This window comes from Lissotriton vulgaris, chromosome 9, assembly GCF_964263255.1.
Source record: "Lissotriton vulgaris chromosome 9, aLisVul1.2, whole genome shotgun sequence".
Lineage (NCBI taxonomy): Eukaryota > Metazoa > Chordata > Amphibia > Caudata > Salamandridae > Lissotriton > Lissotriton vulgaris.
Window position 1 is genome coordinate 1,048,547,019 of NC_141697.1, and position 19,796 is coordinate 1,048,566,814.

Here is a 19,796-nt window from a genome sequence, read left to right on the forward strand (position 1 = left end):
ATCTTGGGCCTTCCCTTCTCAGGTGAACAGCATAAGATTTCGCTATTCGCAGATGATGTGTTGCTTTCGATCAGAGACCCGGCGCTATCGTTGCCCTATGTCCATACGGTGCTCTCTGAATTTGAGACGGTGGCGGGATTCAGGGTCAACTTCGACAAATCGTATATTCTGAACCTGACTCTGCCTCCCGAGGAGGTGCACCGGATTCGAGCGCTTACACCACTGTCGTGGTCGACTTCATCCTTGTTGTATCTGGGAGTACGACTGACCTCTACCCTAGGCGCACTGTTCCCGGCCAACTTTCCACCGATGTTGACAGCGATACGCGCGGAGCTAGAGAGGTGGAAGCCGAAGTACATCTCGTGGCTGGGTAGGATTCACGCGCTCAAGATGGTCCTCCTTCCAAAAATTTTGTATCTCTTCCAGGCACTACCCATAACGGTGGAGTTAGACTATTTCCGTCGGTTTAAGACACTGATGTTGAAGTTTGTGTGGCAAGGCGGCCGGGCGCGACTCTCTTATGCAGTACTTCGTCGTCCGCGAATCGAGGGGGGGGTGGGGTTCCCGGACATGCACTTGTATTATAAAGCTGCACAATTGAGGATACTGGTGGAATGGTCCCAGCAGCTTTCAGAGAAGCACTGGCTCCATATGGATCGGAGTGTGGCCGGAAGATCAATCTGGGATCTGGCCTGGAAGCCCAAGGCTGACCGACCCAGGAATGCATATATTAGCACTCCCACCAGCACAGTATTAAAAGTCTGGGACACAGTCAGTGGCGACGACCGGTGGACCACCTTCCCGTCTCCGTTTACTCCTATTCATTTCAACCCGGCTTTCCCTCCGGCCTTGACTGACGGACCCTTTGGTTTCTGGAGAGAGAGTGGTTGCAGAGCCCTTACTCACCTGTTTCATGGTGTGACACCCCTTACCTTTCACAATTGTATGCGGGACTATGGTGTTCCGCCCACTGAACGCTTTCGACACCTTCAACTCTTACACTGGGCAACATCGACTGGGGTGGTAGACGCCGCTACTAGACCATTGACGAGGTTTGAGGCTTTTATTCTCCGCACGTCCACTATGAAGGGGACGATCTCCTTCATTTATGGGTTGTTACTGGACACCGCGGTGTCCCCCCGCCCTCGTTACATGGACCACTGGGAGACGACCTTGGGTAGGGACATTTCTGAAAACGAGTGGAGGAGCCTCTGGCGAGATGTAGCGGCACATAATCATTCAACAGACCTCAGAGAGGCTCATCTGAAGCTTCTGTTTGACTGGTATCTCTACCCATCCAAGTTGCATCTGATATTTCCGACTACCTCAGATAGGTGCTGGCGGGGCTGCGGTATGCTGGGTGACTTCCGCCACATTTGGTGGGATTGCCCCACCATCCAACCATTCTGGTCCGAGATCCTATCCCACATTAAAGATGTGATGGGCTATCCAATTCCGGACTCGATGGAGTATGTCCTGTTGGGGCTTAAGAGACCCGTTGTTGAAACATCAGACTAGAGCCGATAAACGCATTATATGGCTGTGCTTGGGGGCGGCCAAGTTGACCTTGGCAGCCGCCTGGAAAAGCCCGACTGCTCCGGCTATCGCTCTATGGCACGCACGGTTATGGCGACTACTGAGTATGGAGAGAATGTCAGATATATTTTGGGGGAATTTTAAAAACTTCATGTTCAACTGGGGACCCTTGGTTAGATTTCTATCTCGATATCTGCCATCTGCGGTTTGCCCCTCAGCACTTCGTGCATTACACCTCTTCCAAATTTAACCACCTGCTTGTATGAAGTTGTTCTGAGTGAATGCTGGTCGCCACCACCGGGGAAAGGGTGGGGGGTGGGGGGGGGGGGGGCAAGGGGGGTCTGTGGGGTGTTGGGTTGGGGTTGTTGATTTAATTTTGTTTGCGACAAAATTCGCATGTGGAGATGGAATGCACGGCCTTCCTATATGACTGCGATCCTAGCTGGGGACACCCCCTTCCTTTGTGAACTTTGGATCACCTGCTGGGGAGTTGGCGCTTCCTCCAATCGGTAATGATTGGCGAACAATGACATTTCCATGGGCATTTGACAGCGGTATATGCCATCTCCCTTTATATAATTTTGGTTTTCTACAGCAATATTTTCCAGCACCCCCTGTGTGGGGATATGTGGCGGATTTTCGCCTGTTCCTTTATTCTCATCTTCTCTCTTTTTCTTCACCTTCTTGTTCTTTCCTCTCCCTTTCTTCTTAAAACCTTGAATAAATAAATAAAAAAAGGGGGGGGGGGAGTTTAAAGCTTGGCAAGTAGTTTTAAATGCCAAGTTGAAGTGGCAGTGAACTGCACACATGGGTTCTCCAGTGGCAGGTTTGAGACGGGTTTAAAAGGCTACTTGTGTGGGTGCACAATCAGTGCTGCAGCCCACTAGTAGCATTTGAAGTACAGTCCCTAGGTATATTGTATACCACTCTCAGAATGCCATACCAATACAACAAATATTCTAATCAGGTATACACCAGTATCGTCATGTTTAAGGGAGAGGCGCATGCACTTTAGCACTGGTTAGCAGTAAAGTGCTCCGAGTCCTAAGGTCAGCAAAAGAATCAGAAAACATGAGGCAAAAGGTTGGGGGAAAGACAACCCTAAGGATGGTAGGTCTAACAATGCCACAGAATACGTGAATTGGGCGCTGTGGGCATCCTTTTTGACACTACAGTGTCAAATCCTGCTTGACAGGTCTGCTGGGTTCACATATAACACTTGGGGGGCACTTTAAAGGGAGAGAGCAGGATGTGAAGACCATTGTTTGTGCATCCACTGTCTGGTCACTGAAGACATTGCTTTTGTCAACCAAACTAATGTCTCTGGGTTTATTGTGGGTACAGTATCTGCTCCAAACTGGATTTTAGATTTGCATGTGGGAGGAGTCTAGGAGTTCCGTAGAACGAACACACACACACACACAGCTGTTTAGTGTGGCCAAAGATTTTTGCAACCTTGAAAATGCCGAGACACATTGCATTTGTGGCCTGTTCGTAGTAGGGCAAACAGGAAATATTGATAAAGTAGGTAAGGGTGACTGATGAAACGTTCACCCCATTGGTTAGTGTGGGGCCAGGAGTCACTACCCACTGTTCATGCCAGGCATTAAGTGTTACATCTCCAGGCACCCACATCAGCACACTTGATGAACCTGTCATAGATCAGAAGAGAACTTGACTTGGCCTGCTTTTTGTGACCTGAGAAGAGCCCTGAAAGACTGGACCTGCTCCCTCCTGTTCCCAGAACAAAGAAGTAATCTCTAAGGGTCAGTTGGCTGACTCCTGTGGCTATCGGAATGCAGCAAGCTGCAAGAAGTCTTTTTCTAGAAGTACCCACCTCGCCCATGGCAACTGGACCTGGACTGGATCCTTCTGTTGTCCTCTACCTAACACCATGTGAGACTCTTAAGTGCCTCCACTTGTAGTGTAGTTCCTATATTCCCAATAGGCTCTGTGCATTGGAATAATGTACACTATAGATTTGGCATAGGACTGAGGTCAGTATGTCTCTATCGAGTATACTAAACTTAATTGTGTTTGACAGCTATCTCAGAGGTCACTAGAAACTTCCTCGAGTACACAAGAAGGGATTCGTTTCTGACAACCGCATAAACATGATAACTTTGTTTCCCCAAGAATCGAAACGTATCTTCAGAGTCGTGGAAACAATAGATAACTATTTTACTCAGTCAATCGTGCATGCTTCGTTTCTACAGAGTATGTTCAGAAATAGAGAGACGGGTGTTTCAATAAAAGGGGTTTATTTCTCATGCAAGAGAGGTGAACTGCTACAATCGTTAGACAGAATGCAAAGTATAACACGTACAGCGTAAATAGTAATATAAAATAATACTGTAATAGCATTGTCTGGTGCTATGACATATAAAAATACATACTTAAATAACACAGGCTAAAATACTCAACTGGTGCTTCTAAAATACACCTACCCCAATGTACCTAACCTAGGTCTAGTACGAGGGAAGAAGTACGTTTTGTCTTTAGCATAGGTTTAGTTTTGCCAAGAATTGCCAAAGGTTTCTCTAGGTCCTAATCGGCTCCATACCTTAGAATGAGAGAGGTTGGTATCTCTTTCACAGACTCGATTTCCCAACACCCCGCAAGGGGAGTCAGAAACACTGGAGCTTGATTTCTCGGCAGGAGGATGACCGCTTCTGATCAGTGTGTCAGCTGGAGCGTTGGCTTCCTTCGGTACTTGCTGTAGCGAGCTGCTTCGGGCAAGTAGGTAGTCGGACTGCACCGAACCACACCGTGCTTTGCCATAGCAAGTGAAGGTATATTTATACCTTGAAGGTGTTTAGGAATGCCAACTTTGACGTAAAGTTGGGCATATGAACATCATGAATGAACCCCTAAGGAATAGATGTTCATGCATAATAAATGAGTTTTTGGAGAAATCAATATTCAAGCAAGGGGAAGACCCTAACGGCTTAAGAGTCTGGTTTTCTAAGAAATCGTTGTGACGTAGATAAACGGATGGAAGTAGCCATGCCTGTATTTGAGCAGCATGGGCTATGCCTACATAAGGACTGGATATCTATGCCTATATCAGGGCAACGCAAATCGTACCTATATAAGGGCATGAATCTGGAAATTCATTCGGAATCTAAAATCGAACACAACACACTGATGTCCTGGGAGCTTTAGAAGTGTACTCCTCTGGTGGATTGGGACTTGAAAGACTGAGTCCGAAGGAAAAATATTTGACCAGGATGAGCATTGTTGATGTATGCGACGTGCATTTCATCACTGTCAGCTTTAAATTCTACCTAGGTCCTCTACTACCACAATCATTGGCTATCATTGGCTCTTGGTGCTGTTTGGCGCTATTTCTTCTTAAAACTTTAAACAATTATAAATACAGATCACTTTATTGGTGTTTTGTCATTTTGTTTAGTAAATTTGACTCTTCTAATTCGATTTAGTATTTGTTTTGCGTTTTGACTTTATTACGGGTTTGGTACTGGATAAATACTTTACACAATGCCCCAGGTTGAGCCGGTCTGTTCTGCGCCAGAGCTACCAGGGGGTTGTACTCCGATTCATTTAGTGACTTAAGTTCACGTTGATAAGAGTTGTGCTTATTCATCGAGGTAGATAGTCACCCACCCCAAAATATACAATTTCTTACAACTCGCAATCCTAGGATTTTAGCATGTTTATATGCATCACATATTATGGAATTTCGTTCAGTTGTCAGATAAAACTCATATGCATTAGGATTCCTTTTGTCGCCATTTTTATCGAGCATGTACATTGCTTGAATTGAATAAACAAATAAATATATATGCAAGAAGTATTGAAATGAATACTTTCGGGTAACATAAAGTGAAAAAACAATTTAAAAATGAACGAATATTCCATAGCTAAAGAGAAAATGTTTTTCAGAAATCCTCAAACGATTATTAACGGCCAAATGCATCAACCTATTTAGGAAGTGCAAACGGTGCGAATCGGTAAATTCGGCCGTTTGCGATTCCTAAATAGGTTTTTGGGATGCATCAAGCATTTTTGGCAAAATCGCTATTTTTAGCTAATTCAAAAAATGCGATTGCTTTTAAGGAATCGCACATTTGCGATTCCTTAAAAGCAATGCATGATTACTTTTAAAATTGCGAATTCGCACATAGGGAGTGCAAATTACCACGAGGGTGAACCTCGTGGTAATTTGCGAAAATGTATTAAAATGCTCAAAATTGCATTTTAAAACACTGTCATGTTACAGACACACATGTCCTCAGGACATGTGTGTGTGAAACATGCACTTCAAAATACATTTCAGGGGTGCAGGGGGGGTCCTTTGGACCCCCCCCTGCACCCATGGAATGCATTAACATTTTGCGAATCGCTAATTGAAATTCGCAAAATGTCAATGCCTTTCCATTGATTCCTATGGGCCTTTTGGCCCATAGGAATCAATGGGAATTGCGAAATCGCAAATTGGAATTCGCATAATATTTGCGATTTGGTAAAAATTGCGATTTTTACCGAATCGCAAATTTTATGCGATTTAAATCATGCATCCTGTTTTGCGAATCCTTATTTGCGATTCCCTAAAAATCGCAAATAAGGAATCGCAAAACCGGACTTTGATGCATGTGGCCGTTAGAGTACAAAATACACTGATGTAAATGGCATGAGAGTTTCAAGGCCAATTAATAGTGAAACAAAGTAAGCTAAGCTAGTGATGGCCTTTCTGTGGTTTTAGCATTTGCTTTGCTGTGGAGATTCTACTAAATGGTTTCAGTACTTAAGAACGTGTTCCTTGTTAACAGGAAATGATTACAACATGCATATGAATTGATGCGAAATCTAATTAGGGGATGGTCTACTTACAGCTAACATTGAGAATCGCTACCATGCATTATTGCTGGCATGAGGGTCTGATCACACTGTAACGTAACTCTGAACGTGCTGTTTCAACTTCTCTTTTAACTTCTCACGTGCACAGAAGTAAGTCTTCCATCTGACTTAACAATGGGAGCTTTTCATCAGAGTCCAGAATTGTAAAAGTTTGTAGGATTGTACTAATGATAGACAGCATTTTCAATTGAAGACAGTAACACACTTATTACAGAATTCAATGATCACCATTCAGCCCGTTTCAATGAAGTCTTGTTCCATTTACTATTTATAAGGCTAATAGTTTAAAAAAAAATAGTTATTTACTGAGCAATCTTCCCTACATTACTACTTCTGCCATTACTAATTCATATCCTATTGGAAACGGATGGTCAACATTGAGGACACAAATTCTGAGGTGATTTAATTGCATGCTTATTTGATGGGATATGTTGAGTAAGTAGTTTGGAAAAGCACAAAATAAAGTAAATTCTTAGTTCAGGCTTATTCCAAGGAACACTCATCCACAGCCTTATCATTAAACTTTGTAACCCTTTATCAAATCTAACTGGACATCTCCTCGGATCTCCTCGTTAAGCTTCTGATCCCAGTGAAAAATAAGATCCTTCCTCACTACAGCATTCCCTAAAACCAGAAAAGATATCACTTTAATGTAACTTAACATTTTAGCTGTCTCCAGTGTGCATTTCCTCCACCTTCATTTTTGAGGCTTTTGTTTCTTTATGACACAAACTGACGACCCCAACTTTCACCCTAAACACAATCTATCAAATTCAAGAGAATCTTCATCACCAGACACCTCTGTATCTTGGAGAATGGTTCATTCAGTTGTTTTGTATCTTGTTTGCTTATTGATCTTTAAAGACAAAATTATCTTCTAGTGTACTAACTTATTTATTATATTTTGAAAAATGTTATCGTAAGCAATGCCCCGAAACATCTAACATCATCTTATTTTGAAATGAAAGCGAAACTGATAAAATGTGCTTATAATACGGGAAAATGCATGATGCATCAGTTATACAAATATTAGAGCTGCATATGCAGAAACCCAAGGGGTTAAAAATCTTCGTTATTCTTCGAACAGAAGTATTTGCACTAACAATTACACCTCCATACTTTACTGTGCAGCACGCAAAAAAGGATTTTCTCCCAGAATCAAGCCACAACCAGATTTTGTGGGAAATGTAAATTTTTAAGTAGAAAACCTTCTTTTCTGCACCTTTTCTGTGCCATACAGAAAAAGATAATAATGCCAATCTGTAGGCAGTGTGACTGTGATCCTAAATTTGTTTGCCAAAGAAACAACATTGTCCTAAATATTCAACAGTTTGACTTTGAAGAAGAAACAGGCAAAGTGTCTGTAAAAGTCGAAGTTCTCTGCCCAATGGTCTTTGTAGAAAAACCCATGATTTTAGCCATTTGTTTGGTGTTAGCTATCGGATAACAAAATAAGCATTTGCAATGCAATAGGTCTCGCATTATTAAAGAGTGAGCTAATAGTGTTGTATGAAAGGGAAAGTGAGTTTCACAAAATATTGTACGTTGGTAATTTTGATTGCCTTTTGTAGTTCTTGTATTGTTTTTATGTGGACTTCGATCGGAGCTACCACATTATGGATCAGGCAAGTGCATTGTCTGCAGTTAAGGTAACATTTGTGTCCATATATTAGTTACGCTGTGGTCTGCAGTGCTTCCCGCACTGAGCAAAGAGCAGGCTCAGGTAAGAGACAAAATGTGCTAGGAGTAAGCCTACTTGGTCTCCAGCCCAGATAGAGGTCATAGACAAAAGTGAACCTCACTATGACATATCAGGCTTGGGTGTTGCTTGACTGAAGTGCAAATACTCAAACTGATGCCAGTGCAAACTGAGCTCAGGAAGTGCCCCATCCCTCAACAGAATGCTTCCTGGTCCTTCATACAGCTTCAGCAGTCTTTGAGCATACACGTTTCGCTGTAACATGATGCAACAAGGGCTTGCTCTAATAGGCCTCTGTTATTCGGCAAATGTGTTACACTCTGGGTCCGATTCACAAAGGTGTTGCTGTAAGTAGGTGTTCTTACTCTATTCCCTACTCCTAGTTTACTACTGAATTCCATGAGTAAGCCAGGTGAACTCCGGCCTTACTCTTAGCATTTAGTAGCAAGCCAGGAGTACTTCGAAAGTAAGTTGCAGCAAATTCTGTGTGAATTAGACCCTCAGACCTGGAGTGCTTCCTGCTTCTGCCAGTCGACCAACCTGCAAAGAAAAGCAGGCAGAAGCAGTCACCAAGCCATACCTGCCAACAGGTCCAGGACAACAGGTTGAATTTCAGTCAGCTTTTTCTGGCAAACAACAGTAATCATGGTGGCATCTGTGAGATATACTTATTACAGGACTATTGATGCTTTGTGATGTCGGCAGGATAACAAGGACTGGCTGACACTCATCCTCATGACATGCGTAAAAGACATCTCTTAACAGTGCCTTAACAGTGTCACCAGCGCAGTGGTAACTAACAAACTGTTGGTTTTTGCCATTAAAAGAGAGGTTTAGAGCTTTTCAAGGAAACCTCACCTAGAAACCACCAAAAGTGATGGATGGAGTTCTCTAATTTATCGTGGTCATTGGTAATTACTCTAAGCTGCAGTTTAGGCATCCCTTTTCATAGTGGAATGGGATCAGGGCTCATCTGCATAAAATTGATTGCTGTCTGGGGTGGCACATGGACCAACAATAATGGCCTACAATGCGGTCGGAGTGATTATCAGTGGTGAAATGAATACATTCCAATCAGCTCGTTTTTGTCATTTTCAAAGGAACTACCTACAAAGCTTAGGTCAGAGGAGGCTGTGAGTTTCATGTCTTTGTCGCACAGCCCTAAGCTCAGACCAATAATACTTCCTGCCAATTAAAGCTCAACATATACTGCTAGGTTTATCATATAACTCCAGGTCACAGCTCGTTTCCAGACCTGGATATGCGTTTATCAAATCAATGTATTCTGGAAGTTGTAGTCCTGGTTATGTTCACCCGAGCTAACAGGTCTGTTAATCTGTTTGGTCTTATACTATGTACGGACTACAACTCCCATATTGCAATGTGCTAACAGCTTTAAAAGGCAGTTCAAAGTTAAAGTGTTAAGTGTGACATGAGGCCACTTGACAGTCAAGCTTTACCACAGATCGCAAGATGCTCCATGTTCCGCCTGGGGAAGACTCACACAATTCTGTGTTTTTCATCAGATTCAGCTACAAGTTGATATGCTTTTCTACTTTATAAACTCGAGACAGTAGGTGCCAGAATGCTCCGCAGAAAGCATGCAAGAGCTGTGCATACGGGTTAATAGTGCTGGGCAATCCGCATTAATGTGTTGTTATTTACAGGTAATCTTTATTACCCCAATTAAGGTCCTTCTCATCCCAGTCTGTACATTGGTGATGCGGAATCGCCTCCCTATTGTAAGGACTGGGGAGGAGGTGCTAAAGTGGAGGTAGGACAAGCTCTCCATTTCGAAAAATTACCTTTCTGACATTCAATACCTAGATTGTCCATTAGTCCATTAAAGTACCAGTTTGTGAAAAAAAAATCAATGGAAATTGGAGCATGGCTATGTTTGGGTCCATAAAATAATCTGATTGGAAGGCGCTGATGGCGGCAGGTAAATGCAAGCGCACCTCTGCTTGACCATTGGCTGCTCAGTTAAACATTGTTACTCAACCCTCTCCCTTTTGGACTTGGTAGTGAGGTACTGACACCCCTCCCCCTTTTTTACGCCATGAAAAGCAAATCCCTGTAATCCTCACAACAAATCCCAAGCGGCAAAGAGAGCAGCACCCTATAACGCGCCCCCACCCTCCCTATGGTGCATGTATGCATTTAGCCTAGCGAAGCAGAGGAAACATCCCTAGCCTGGCGCAGCCTCTTGTCCAGGTGACCCCCACCCTACCCCCATCTACACCGGCAGCAAAAAATGGGAACCTTACCCAGCAACTCTTTGGGAATATCCGAGCTTTCTTCGGTCATTTTGTCCACGCCTGAATTTGCAAAATGTTGTTTCCTTTTAACGTATAATCCACAAAACGGTGATTGTGCTGTCAAAAAACGTGGTGACCCATGTAAAGTTGCCTGCGGCAGAAGGCTATTCCATTGTAAGGTGTCTTTTCCAGGGCTCCCCCATGCCTCTGCTGCTGGAGTCGGTGTTTTGGATGAAAACGTTCAGTGTGTTCCAGTTGGGATATAGAAGTGAGCATTGGCTGCGAAAGGAGGAAGGAGGAGGGCACTGGAAAAATGAACAATCCCGCGAGTGGTGCGTGCGTGCCACAGGATACGTGCTTTCAATTATCGCACCCGTGTCTGGGCACAATAATTTAAACCACACGGCCTATTGGTGTCTATTACGCGCACCAATCGCGTAATAGACACCAATAGGCCGTGGGCGGAGCAACACGCCCGCCTTTGGCCAATTGCGTGCATTCCTTTATAAAAAGACACACGCAAAGGCCAATGGGGTAGCACAAAAGGAATCGCACATTCACGAGCGTGTGCGATTCCTAGGTCAGTGCTAAAACTCAGTTTTTCACTCAGTGCAACGCAGGCGCAAGACCTAAATACAGACTCCTTAATTTGAAATGAAACTGCTGCCTCTATACTAAATAGTTTGTGTTTGGGGTCCGTGGAGGAGCACAGAATTGTTAAATCACCAGTTTTCTTTTTCAAAGAGAACTATCCATTGTAATAAAAATAAACATTTTTATATTTTACCAGTAAAAATGGATACTGTAACCGACCTCAACTGCACAATCAATTACGTTTTTGTCAATGGTTTCCAAGTGAAGCTATTAGAATGCTTTATTTTTGTCTTTCTCCAAATCCTAGGTACTGGCAAAAATAGTTTGCTATCTTAGATCTGTTTCAAACTGTTTATTGGACAATTCTGATACCCACCTGTGGTTAATATTGTGTTATATTTGAGTTTGAATAGTTGGGATTGCATCTGACTCCTTTGTATCTACATAATTGGCAGCTTTTTAGCTGTAGTAAAATTAATTGCAAGCTGTTTGTGTTCTGCAGTCTGATAATGAAAGTGGTGAAGAGAAGGATGGAGAGGAAGGCCAGCAGAAATTTATCGCTCATGTTCCAGTGCCTTCACAACAAGAGGTGAGCCATAAGAAAAACATTTTAGTTGATGCTTATAATGCATGTGTTCTGCTGATATTAATGCTTTAACACGCAATCAGCCCGATTCTCAAAGGCATATGTCTACTTTATAGAAAGTTTACTAATTATTGGTATTTTGTATGCTGTTGCAAAATCAACCCCAGGATCAGAGGGGAAAACTAACACCAAAACACTTATCTGCTACTGGAATCTGTGAGATCTCATGTGTCGCAATATCAGTGAATAGGCTTTACCACAATATAATAATGATCCACTCTTAAAGGTATATTGTTGTAAACATTTTTTGTTCACTATGAATAGGTCCGCATCACTGCCTTTGTCGTAACTTATCAAAATAAACTGGTCAGACCTATGGCATATAAGTTTTCTCAAATGTAAATGTAAATCTGTATTTGTAAAGCGCGAACTACGCACCATTATGGGTCACAAGGCACTGGGGGCTGTAGTGGAAATTAAGTGAAATTAAGTGAGCTATTGCCCATAGTCACATGGTGCTGAGCTGAGCTGCCGCCGGAGCCGGGGATTTGAACCGTGAACCCTGTGCCTCGAAGTCGGCTGCCCTGGCCGCTGCACCACACCTCTCCACCAAAAAAACAGTCTGTCCCATTGTCTTTATCATTGGCTTGTCAACATAACCAACTCACACCTGCTTTTTTGAGCATACGATCTGTCTCAAGGCAGCCATCGGACAAATCTGTATGCAATTAATTACAAAGCAACAGCTGGCATATCAATAAGGGCTCTTTGATTCTGAAAGGAGGTCATTGTTCAAAGGGGCCTCGGCACATATGAGGTAGGCATGGATCTGCTAAGCTAATCACTAAGAGGAGGACCCTTTGCTAACCTTTTGATGCACATATTACTAAGGTTGACATTCTGGTATGAACCTATAGTCACTCTCTTGGCCTGTGTTTGGGGGTATCACGATTGGAGACTGTCCTGCTGTGATAGACTGTTCTCTTGAGGAGGAACACAACAAAGGAGTGGTCCCTTCAAAGTGGACAAACTCCAGAGCATGAGATGCTAAATTGCAAGTGTTTCTGAAAATGGATTATAAAAAAGGTAGCTTGAGACTCCTAAATTGTCAAACTGAAGCTTTGCATCAGTGTGAAGAAGCTGACCTCGGGGTCTGCCTGTTGTGGCCAGGCCTGTGTACCATGGGTCTGCCAGTTTCCCATGCTGGGTGAGGGAATGTCACCCATGAGGATCCAAGAACACATGCTTGGAGCTGCAGCTTCTGCCTGACGTAAGACCAGTGGGCCATGTAAGGTGAAGGAGATCGCTTTGAGGGAGCAAGGTCTAGTGGAGATCTCGTTGCTTGGATCCAGTGACCGGAGTGTGAAATTCTGCTGTTTCGAGAGTGCCTCACCGATTAGGCTGCCGGCACTGGTGCCAAAGTCCACGACCCCTTTCCAGGTGGGGGTCACAGTGAAGAAAAAGGGTTACCACCCTTGGCACTGCGCTCTGAGAGAAGGTGGGCCGTCGCCCAATACAGTGCTCTGACCCGAATAGGGTAGCTACTAAATTCATATCACCTGCTACACTTTTATGCCAGGTGGGGGCCATAGCGAAGAGAGGAGGCCATCTCCCTGTGTGTGCTGCTGTCACCTTACTTTGGTATCGGGAGGAATGGGCAATGAATGAGGAAGACTCATCACCCAAAATCCAAGTGCAGTTGAGAAGATACCACGGACTGTGACCCATGGAGAGTGAGAGCAGCAACTTCAACTCCACCATCCGGGAGCATTGGGGACATGGCCCCAGATTCTAGGAGAGACTTAACACTTGGTAGGAGCATCGAGGACAGTTGCTGCTGTAACTGCAGCTTCCTGGTGTCTGGGCACAGCTGTGCTGCAGAGATGTGGCCTGACACTCTGAACCACCATTTCCCTGGAGTGGATAAGATTGACAGTTTGGCTGCCTGTCCAGGGGAACTTGCACTGATTGACGCACTCCAGCGCGGGGATTCAAAGATTTTTGCAGCAAAACCCTCATGGAACATCTGAGACTTGAACGCCTTATCGAGGCATAATTTGGATGTCGCAACATGTGAACTTGGAAAAAACCTCAGTGGGGAAGTGGGAATGGAAAGTTGACCCAGGGAATGCTAGTGGGTTTCCATGAAGAATGCTGTGTATATTGTTTGCAGTGTGTTGTATTTTACTTTCTGTTAGTAGATAAATACTCTTTTTTACATAAAACCTAGAATTTGACAGGGTAGCCATTCATTGGGGTTGATAGATGTCTTTTGTGTTGTGATCCTGTGCCAGCCTTACACCTACCTCCTCCCTGAGAAGCCTTGGACTGCTAGACCCACACTACCACTAAGAGTCAAGTGCTGAAGGGGTACTTGGCCTACTCGCTCACAGGTTATAGTAGGTCGGGTCTCCGGTCATCAGGAGTAAAAGACGTAAACTACCACTGTTGGGCCCACTAACTCCTGCTTGCCCCTTGACCCTCTGAAAAGGGTTGTGACAGATACTTTATTAATATTACATTTTAAATATTACATTGAATAGGACTCAATGTTCCCTTATGCAAAGCGAACCCGTAATTAGACCTTGAGATTGGTTTAAGAGTTGTTGGGGTTTATTCAGAAGTATTATGAGGTCACCAGAGGTTTGCCGGGATAACTACAAAGTGTGAAAGATAGTGAGCCTTATTTAGCCCACAAAGAAACTTTGGAGAAGGAAGCTGCTGCTGGATAATCTCTAGCTGGCGTCTTCTGTCTGTTCATAAGTATTATCCTTGCTGTTGCCATTTCATATAATGTTGCAAGTGACTGGTATTAGTTCATCATTATCTTTGTTGTTTTTGGTTATGGACGATTCTACCCAGATCTGAAATGATGACGAGGGTTATGAGGAACTTTTTAATGATGCTAATGTTTACATGGAGCGGTCACTACGTTTTTTGGAGTCCCCACTGGTTGACCCGTGTTTACTAATGCTTATGGATTATTTGGGAAATTCCCGAAGAGCCATAATCTTTCACAACTAGAGTACAGACCTGTAGGGATTTGTGATGACGCCTTAACACTTTTCACTTTTTATTCTCACAGATTGAAGAAGCTCTGATAAGGAGGAAGAAAATGGAGCTTTTACAGAAGTATGCCAGCGAAGCTCTTATGGCACAAAGTGAAGAAGCAAAGCGCTTGCTTGGATTGTAACCGCCCCTCAACTTTAGAAACCAAAATAAAATATATTTTTTTATATGACCAGGAGAAACCCCATCACCTAAGGAGCTTCTGGGCGTAAATATATCACTTGTAAAAGAGCCTTTATTGAATCTGTTTCCACTGGCCATGACGTAAGTGTCTGTCAGTTTAGAAAGTTGTCTTCAGGGCCAGCGGGCAGAGGTATTTTCTTCCGCTATCTCGACAGATTAAACTCTGTCTGCCAAATTCTAAATTAGGCTTTGTTGCGATCTTGGTGGCTTTACACAGAGGAAGCACCATGTTGGGTCTCGTTTTTCCTTATAGCTCTATTGCTGCTAGTTTCCCCAATATACACACTTGCCTTAGATGACATGTGTACACTAGTGGGGTTTTTTTTGTCAGAAAATATTTTGCGACTAAGACTTTAGCTTGCATTTCTTGGCTGAAACCGATTGTGTCATCGGCCTAAATTCAAGTTAAAGTATTGTCTGTGTCTCTTTTGGTGCTTGCTTCTATAGAACCACCAAACGAGGGGTACCTAGGTAGCTCAATTTCTTTGCCCACATGGTCAAGCTGTCAGTCACGGTCTATCGCTGTCTATATGCTTTATGAGTTGGATTTAATGATCTGTTGAATGTGTAACTAGGAGACGCCAATTTGTAATCTGAACTTCTCCACATGATGTTGTGGAACCCTGAAAAAAATAGATTTGTCTTCCTGTGCTTCAGCTCCTTTGTTTGCCGGAGATTCCAGTGAGGAGAAGTTATCATAGATAACTTGGAATGAAAACTGGGAGTGCTCCCACCAGCCAGAAAAGCACCTTTTTAAAGTTATTTTTCTCCTCGCTGGAATTTCAGGCAAACAAAGCGATTTCTATTTTATGCAAATTTTTTGTGCTTTCTCACATATAGATTTAGACCTATGTATGGCATCAGGAGAGGAGAAGAGCCCTTATTAACTTTTCTGCAGCATTAGGTACTAAAAGTGGTGATCAACACGTCACATTGGATTTTATTTCTGTATTTCAGTTTTTAAAAAATGATGGCAGAGTTGTTAGCTTGGGATGCTAGGACACTTTTATTAAATCACTATCTTGGCTCCCCTAAATCACTTCTCCTTTGTGAAATCATCAGTACTATTAAAAGGGCTAGATGCCTGCTCTCAACACGCTTTAATGCTAGCTAGTTATACCCTGTTAACTATTTCCCCTAAATCTACATCCGCATGATAATCTTTCAAACAAGTTGAGGCTCTGCACAGTGCTTCTTCACAAGGAGAACCAATACTGTTTTATAAAACATTTATTGAGACTCCAAATAGTGTACACTTTCAAATGTGTAGCATCCCCAGGCTGGCTCTAGGGCTGGTGACTCTTTCACCTTCTAGTAATAATGGATTGGTCCATTTGTATTGGTTGCCGTGTAGAATTCGGCTGATATAAGTATTTTTCTGTTTGTTTTGCATTAAGGCCCAGCAGGTTATATAGAAATAGTGTGAATTGTTGAGCCCCTCAGTTGTTGGTAACTGCTGACTGTATAAATATTTACCTCACCTCGTATTTGATCATTTCTAAGATCCCTGACAGTTGTTTGTAGTGATGTCACAGTAAATAATGGCTCTTCCTCAATTGATATGTCTATTAAAACCCTTCCCTTATCCAGAAATGTTCCCCATCAGTCCTGTTTAACATACTGCTTCATCTGGTGATATTCATGTAATAATGTTAGACAAATCTAACAGATGTGAAAAAAATTAAAATGACTGGATCCATTTAACTAGATTTTCTATGCAAATGAAGCAAGTTAGAATATGGTCCATCTGTGTTATTCAACTGTTAGATATATTCCAGTGCAAGTCCAGTGCTCTCATGTGTGCTTGGAATTGATTATCAGATGCTGAATATTTCAGCGACTTATACTGTAAATATATGTTTTTGATTTATGCGATGTGATATACTGTTGGATATCATTTTAATAAACCATATTATGTTTTCTTAACTTTGTAAAAGGAGATTGGATTTTTTTGTTTTAGTTATATTCAGAATCCCTCCTGGCCCCACAGGAATGGGGTAAACAGTTTAGTGTGTTCTGTATCAAAGAAGGGCATACATTGTAAATCATGTATGAAAACGCTTATAGAGCTCCGGCTTCAGTCCAGAGCTGTTTCATGAAACACTACAATTTTTTTTAAACAGTCGATTTAGTATTTACAGTTTTTTTTAAAGAAAGTGAAACTGCGCATCAGATTTATTGGGTTGGTTTTTATGCTTTTAGTGATAACGCAGCAGTTTAATGGCTATACCTTGGACACTTAATTCAGTCACAATAAGTATTCCAGTTTAATAGGAGGCCTTTTTTTAAAAAAAAATTCCAAATACATTTTATTGGTATTTTCAAGAAAAACGAGAACATAAGTGGAAATAAAGAAATAAAGAAACACAAACTGTCATGAGAAGATATGCAATTACAAATGAGATTGTAAATGATCATAATTACCAAAGAGAAAGAAATAAAAATGACACAAGAGAGTTACAAATGGAGTGACAAATGGAATTGCGGTTAGATTGGAACCACAGTAGAACCTTGTTGCTGACACATTTATATAGACTGACCATGAGGTCATAAGATAGACATACAATTGCAGTTATAAATGATTGAATAAGCAGCGTCAAGAATATAGTGTCAGGGCATCCATTACAGTATTATAATATTCATAAACACATATCCTGTGTACAATCATGATGTAGTCCAGAATAACAAAACAGCAGGTAATCCCCATATCTTCTGATATCTTGTTCATTTTCAAATAACTTTATTCAATTCGAAAGTATCAGAAACGTTTACAAAAGTTCATACATTCATTTTAAAATCCAGAGAATTTTGAAGATACAAATGGTTTATACAAACAATACACACAAATTGGTGCCAAGTTACATAACAACAATAAAATCTATTGATGATTCACATCGTTTCCTTATTAAAAAAGCAATTCTAATAAAACTGAGCACAGAGCTACAGATAGTGGCAGTTGATAATGACCTCAAATACTCAAAGCCTTCTTTGTAGGTACAGGGACAGATACTCCTCAGAATAGGTTTAATAGAACGGCCTCTTGGAACTTTATAGAGTAAACAGAAAAACAGGAAGCGGTCATTCTCATTCAACAGCATTAGTTCTAGGAATCCCAGGAGGATGTATGAGAATTTTCCGAGTGGATCGATATTGAATGTGCTTTTTATACATTTGTATATTTTATCCGAGCATGTTTGCAAGATAGGGCAATGGAAGAGCATGTGGGCTAAATCTCCGTCGTGTGGTTTGCAGTTCCAACATGTTGGGTTTTGACTTAAGTTCATCCTAAAGATTCTTGTGGGGGTCCAATATGTTCTATTTATTAGCATGAGTTTCGTTAGGGATAGTACAGGAGAGATTTTATTAGAGAAGGCAGTTTTATGTATCTTACGCCAGTCAAAGTGAACATTTCTAGTGTTAGGCTCCGATTCCCATTTGACCTCATTACGCAAATGTGTTTTGCGTGGCTTTGAGAACAGTAGTTTGTAGATTTTAGATACAATGTGCCCTGATTTTAGTAGTTGGGATATCATTGAAAGGATCAACTGGTTGGAGGGTAGTATTGAGTGTAACAAGAGTTGAGTTTTTAGTTTCAGGAATTAATAAAAATCTACGGACTCTAGGACACGTCGTGTTTGAAGTTCGTGGGCAGTTTCCCTGTTAGAGGTCTTTGACTAGGTTTATGCCATTTTTTTACCATTTTCCCAAAATAACATTTCACTGTAACTTTAGATATGGGTTGTACCAGAGGGAAGTTAAGATGGATTTGCTCATTTTCACGGCCGACTATTGGTCTAGGCGCAGTAGGGCTCTTCTCGTATTTTGAATGATATATTTAGAATGGGGGATGAAGGAGATGTTCATAGTTAGGAGAGCAGCCGGTGGAATTTAATTGAAGAGTGATCTCTCAATGTCTACTCACACTGAAATATATTCAGTATCTGTCATCAATCAGTTAGTCCCCTGTTTGCAAAGGTAAGCAGTTTGGTAGTTCCTGAAGTTTGGAAGGCCCAAGCCCCCTTTTTCTTTGGATAACTGTTTTTTTTCAGGGAAATTCTAGGTCTCTTCTCTTGCCAAAGGAAAGAGTTAAAGGTGTTGTAAACCTTGTTCAAGAAATAATTGGAAAGTGTAATGGGTAGCCATGTAATTCAATAGTGGGGTGGTCATCATTTTTAATGTCTCAGCTCTTCCCCACCAGGATAAAAATGTTGGCGACCAACCGTGTAGCAACGTGGTAATTTTTGGGAGAATGGCATTTTCATTGGTCTGGAAGGTGGTGACTAGGTCTTTGGTGAAGTCTAGGTCTAAGTATTTGATACAATTTGGTTGCGAGGTGAGGTTTGAGTTGCCAATTATAATTTTATCGCCAATATTGTTGAGTAGCTTGACCTCGGTCTTGTCCTTGTTGAACTTCTATTCAGATACTGCAGAGAAATTCTCTATTGAGGACATTAGGGCAGTTAGGGCGGACCTAGCCTTTTCCGAAATGACTAGCACGTCGTCTACGTAAGCGGTTATTTTGACTGTGTAATTGTTGAACTTGTATGCCTGTTTGACCTTTGTTATTCCGTAACTGGTAGAGGATCGGTTCTATTGCTAACAGAAACAGGGAAGGTGAGAGGGGGCAGCCTTGTCTGGTTCCCTGTTCTAGTTTAAAAGATGAGGAGAGACTACCACCTGCTCTGACTTTGGCAGACGGGTTAATATACAGTGCCATAATCATTCGGATAAAATTGTCACCTAAGTTGAATTTCTCAAGTGTCACTCTAAGATAGGACCAGTCTATTTTGTCAAATGCCTTTTCGGTATCCAACGTGTTTGCTACTGTGGTGGAGTCAGATAGTTTAGCTTTCTGCAGGCCATGGCATAAAATGTGTATGTTGTCACTGGAAAATCTGTTTTTTAGAAATCCCACTTGTAAGGGGTGGATGAGTTTGGATATATATTTTTGGAGACGCTAAGCGAGGATCATGGCATACATTTTGCAATC

The 19,796-nt window shown here is 42.1% G+C and overlaps 1 protein-coding gene across 1 annotated transcript in view; it reads left to right on the top strand.

The window, feature by feature from the left end:
* ISY1 (ISY1 spliceosome associated protein) overlaps positions 1-16,732 on the top strand; it is a 199,733-nt gene extending 183,001 nt beyond the window's left edge. The window contains exons 10-11 of the mRNA XM_086938980.1: positions 11,471-11,557; positions 14,640-16,732. Of these exons, the coding sequence (XP_086795106.1) occupies positions 11,471-11,557; positions 14,640-14,747 (195 nt within the window). The 3' untranslated portion in view covers positions 14,748-16,732. The remainder of the gene's footprint in view (positions 1-11,470; positions 11,558-14,639) is intronic.
* Positions 16,733-19,796: the final 3,064 nt, after the last annotated feature.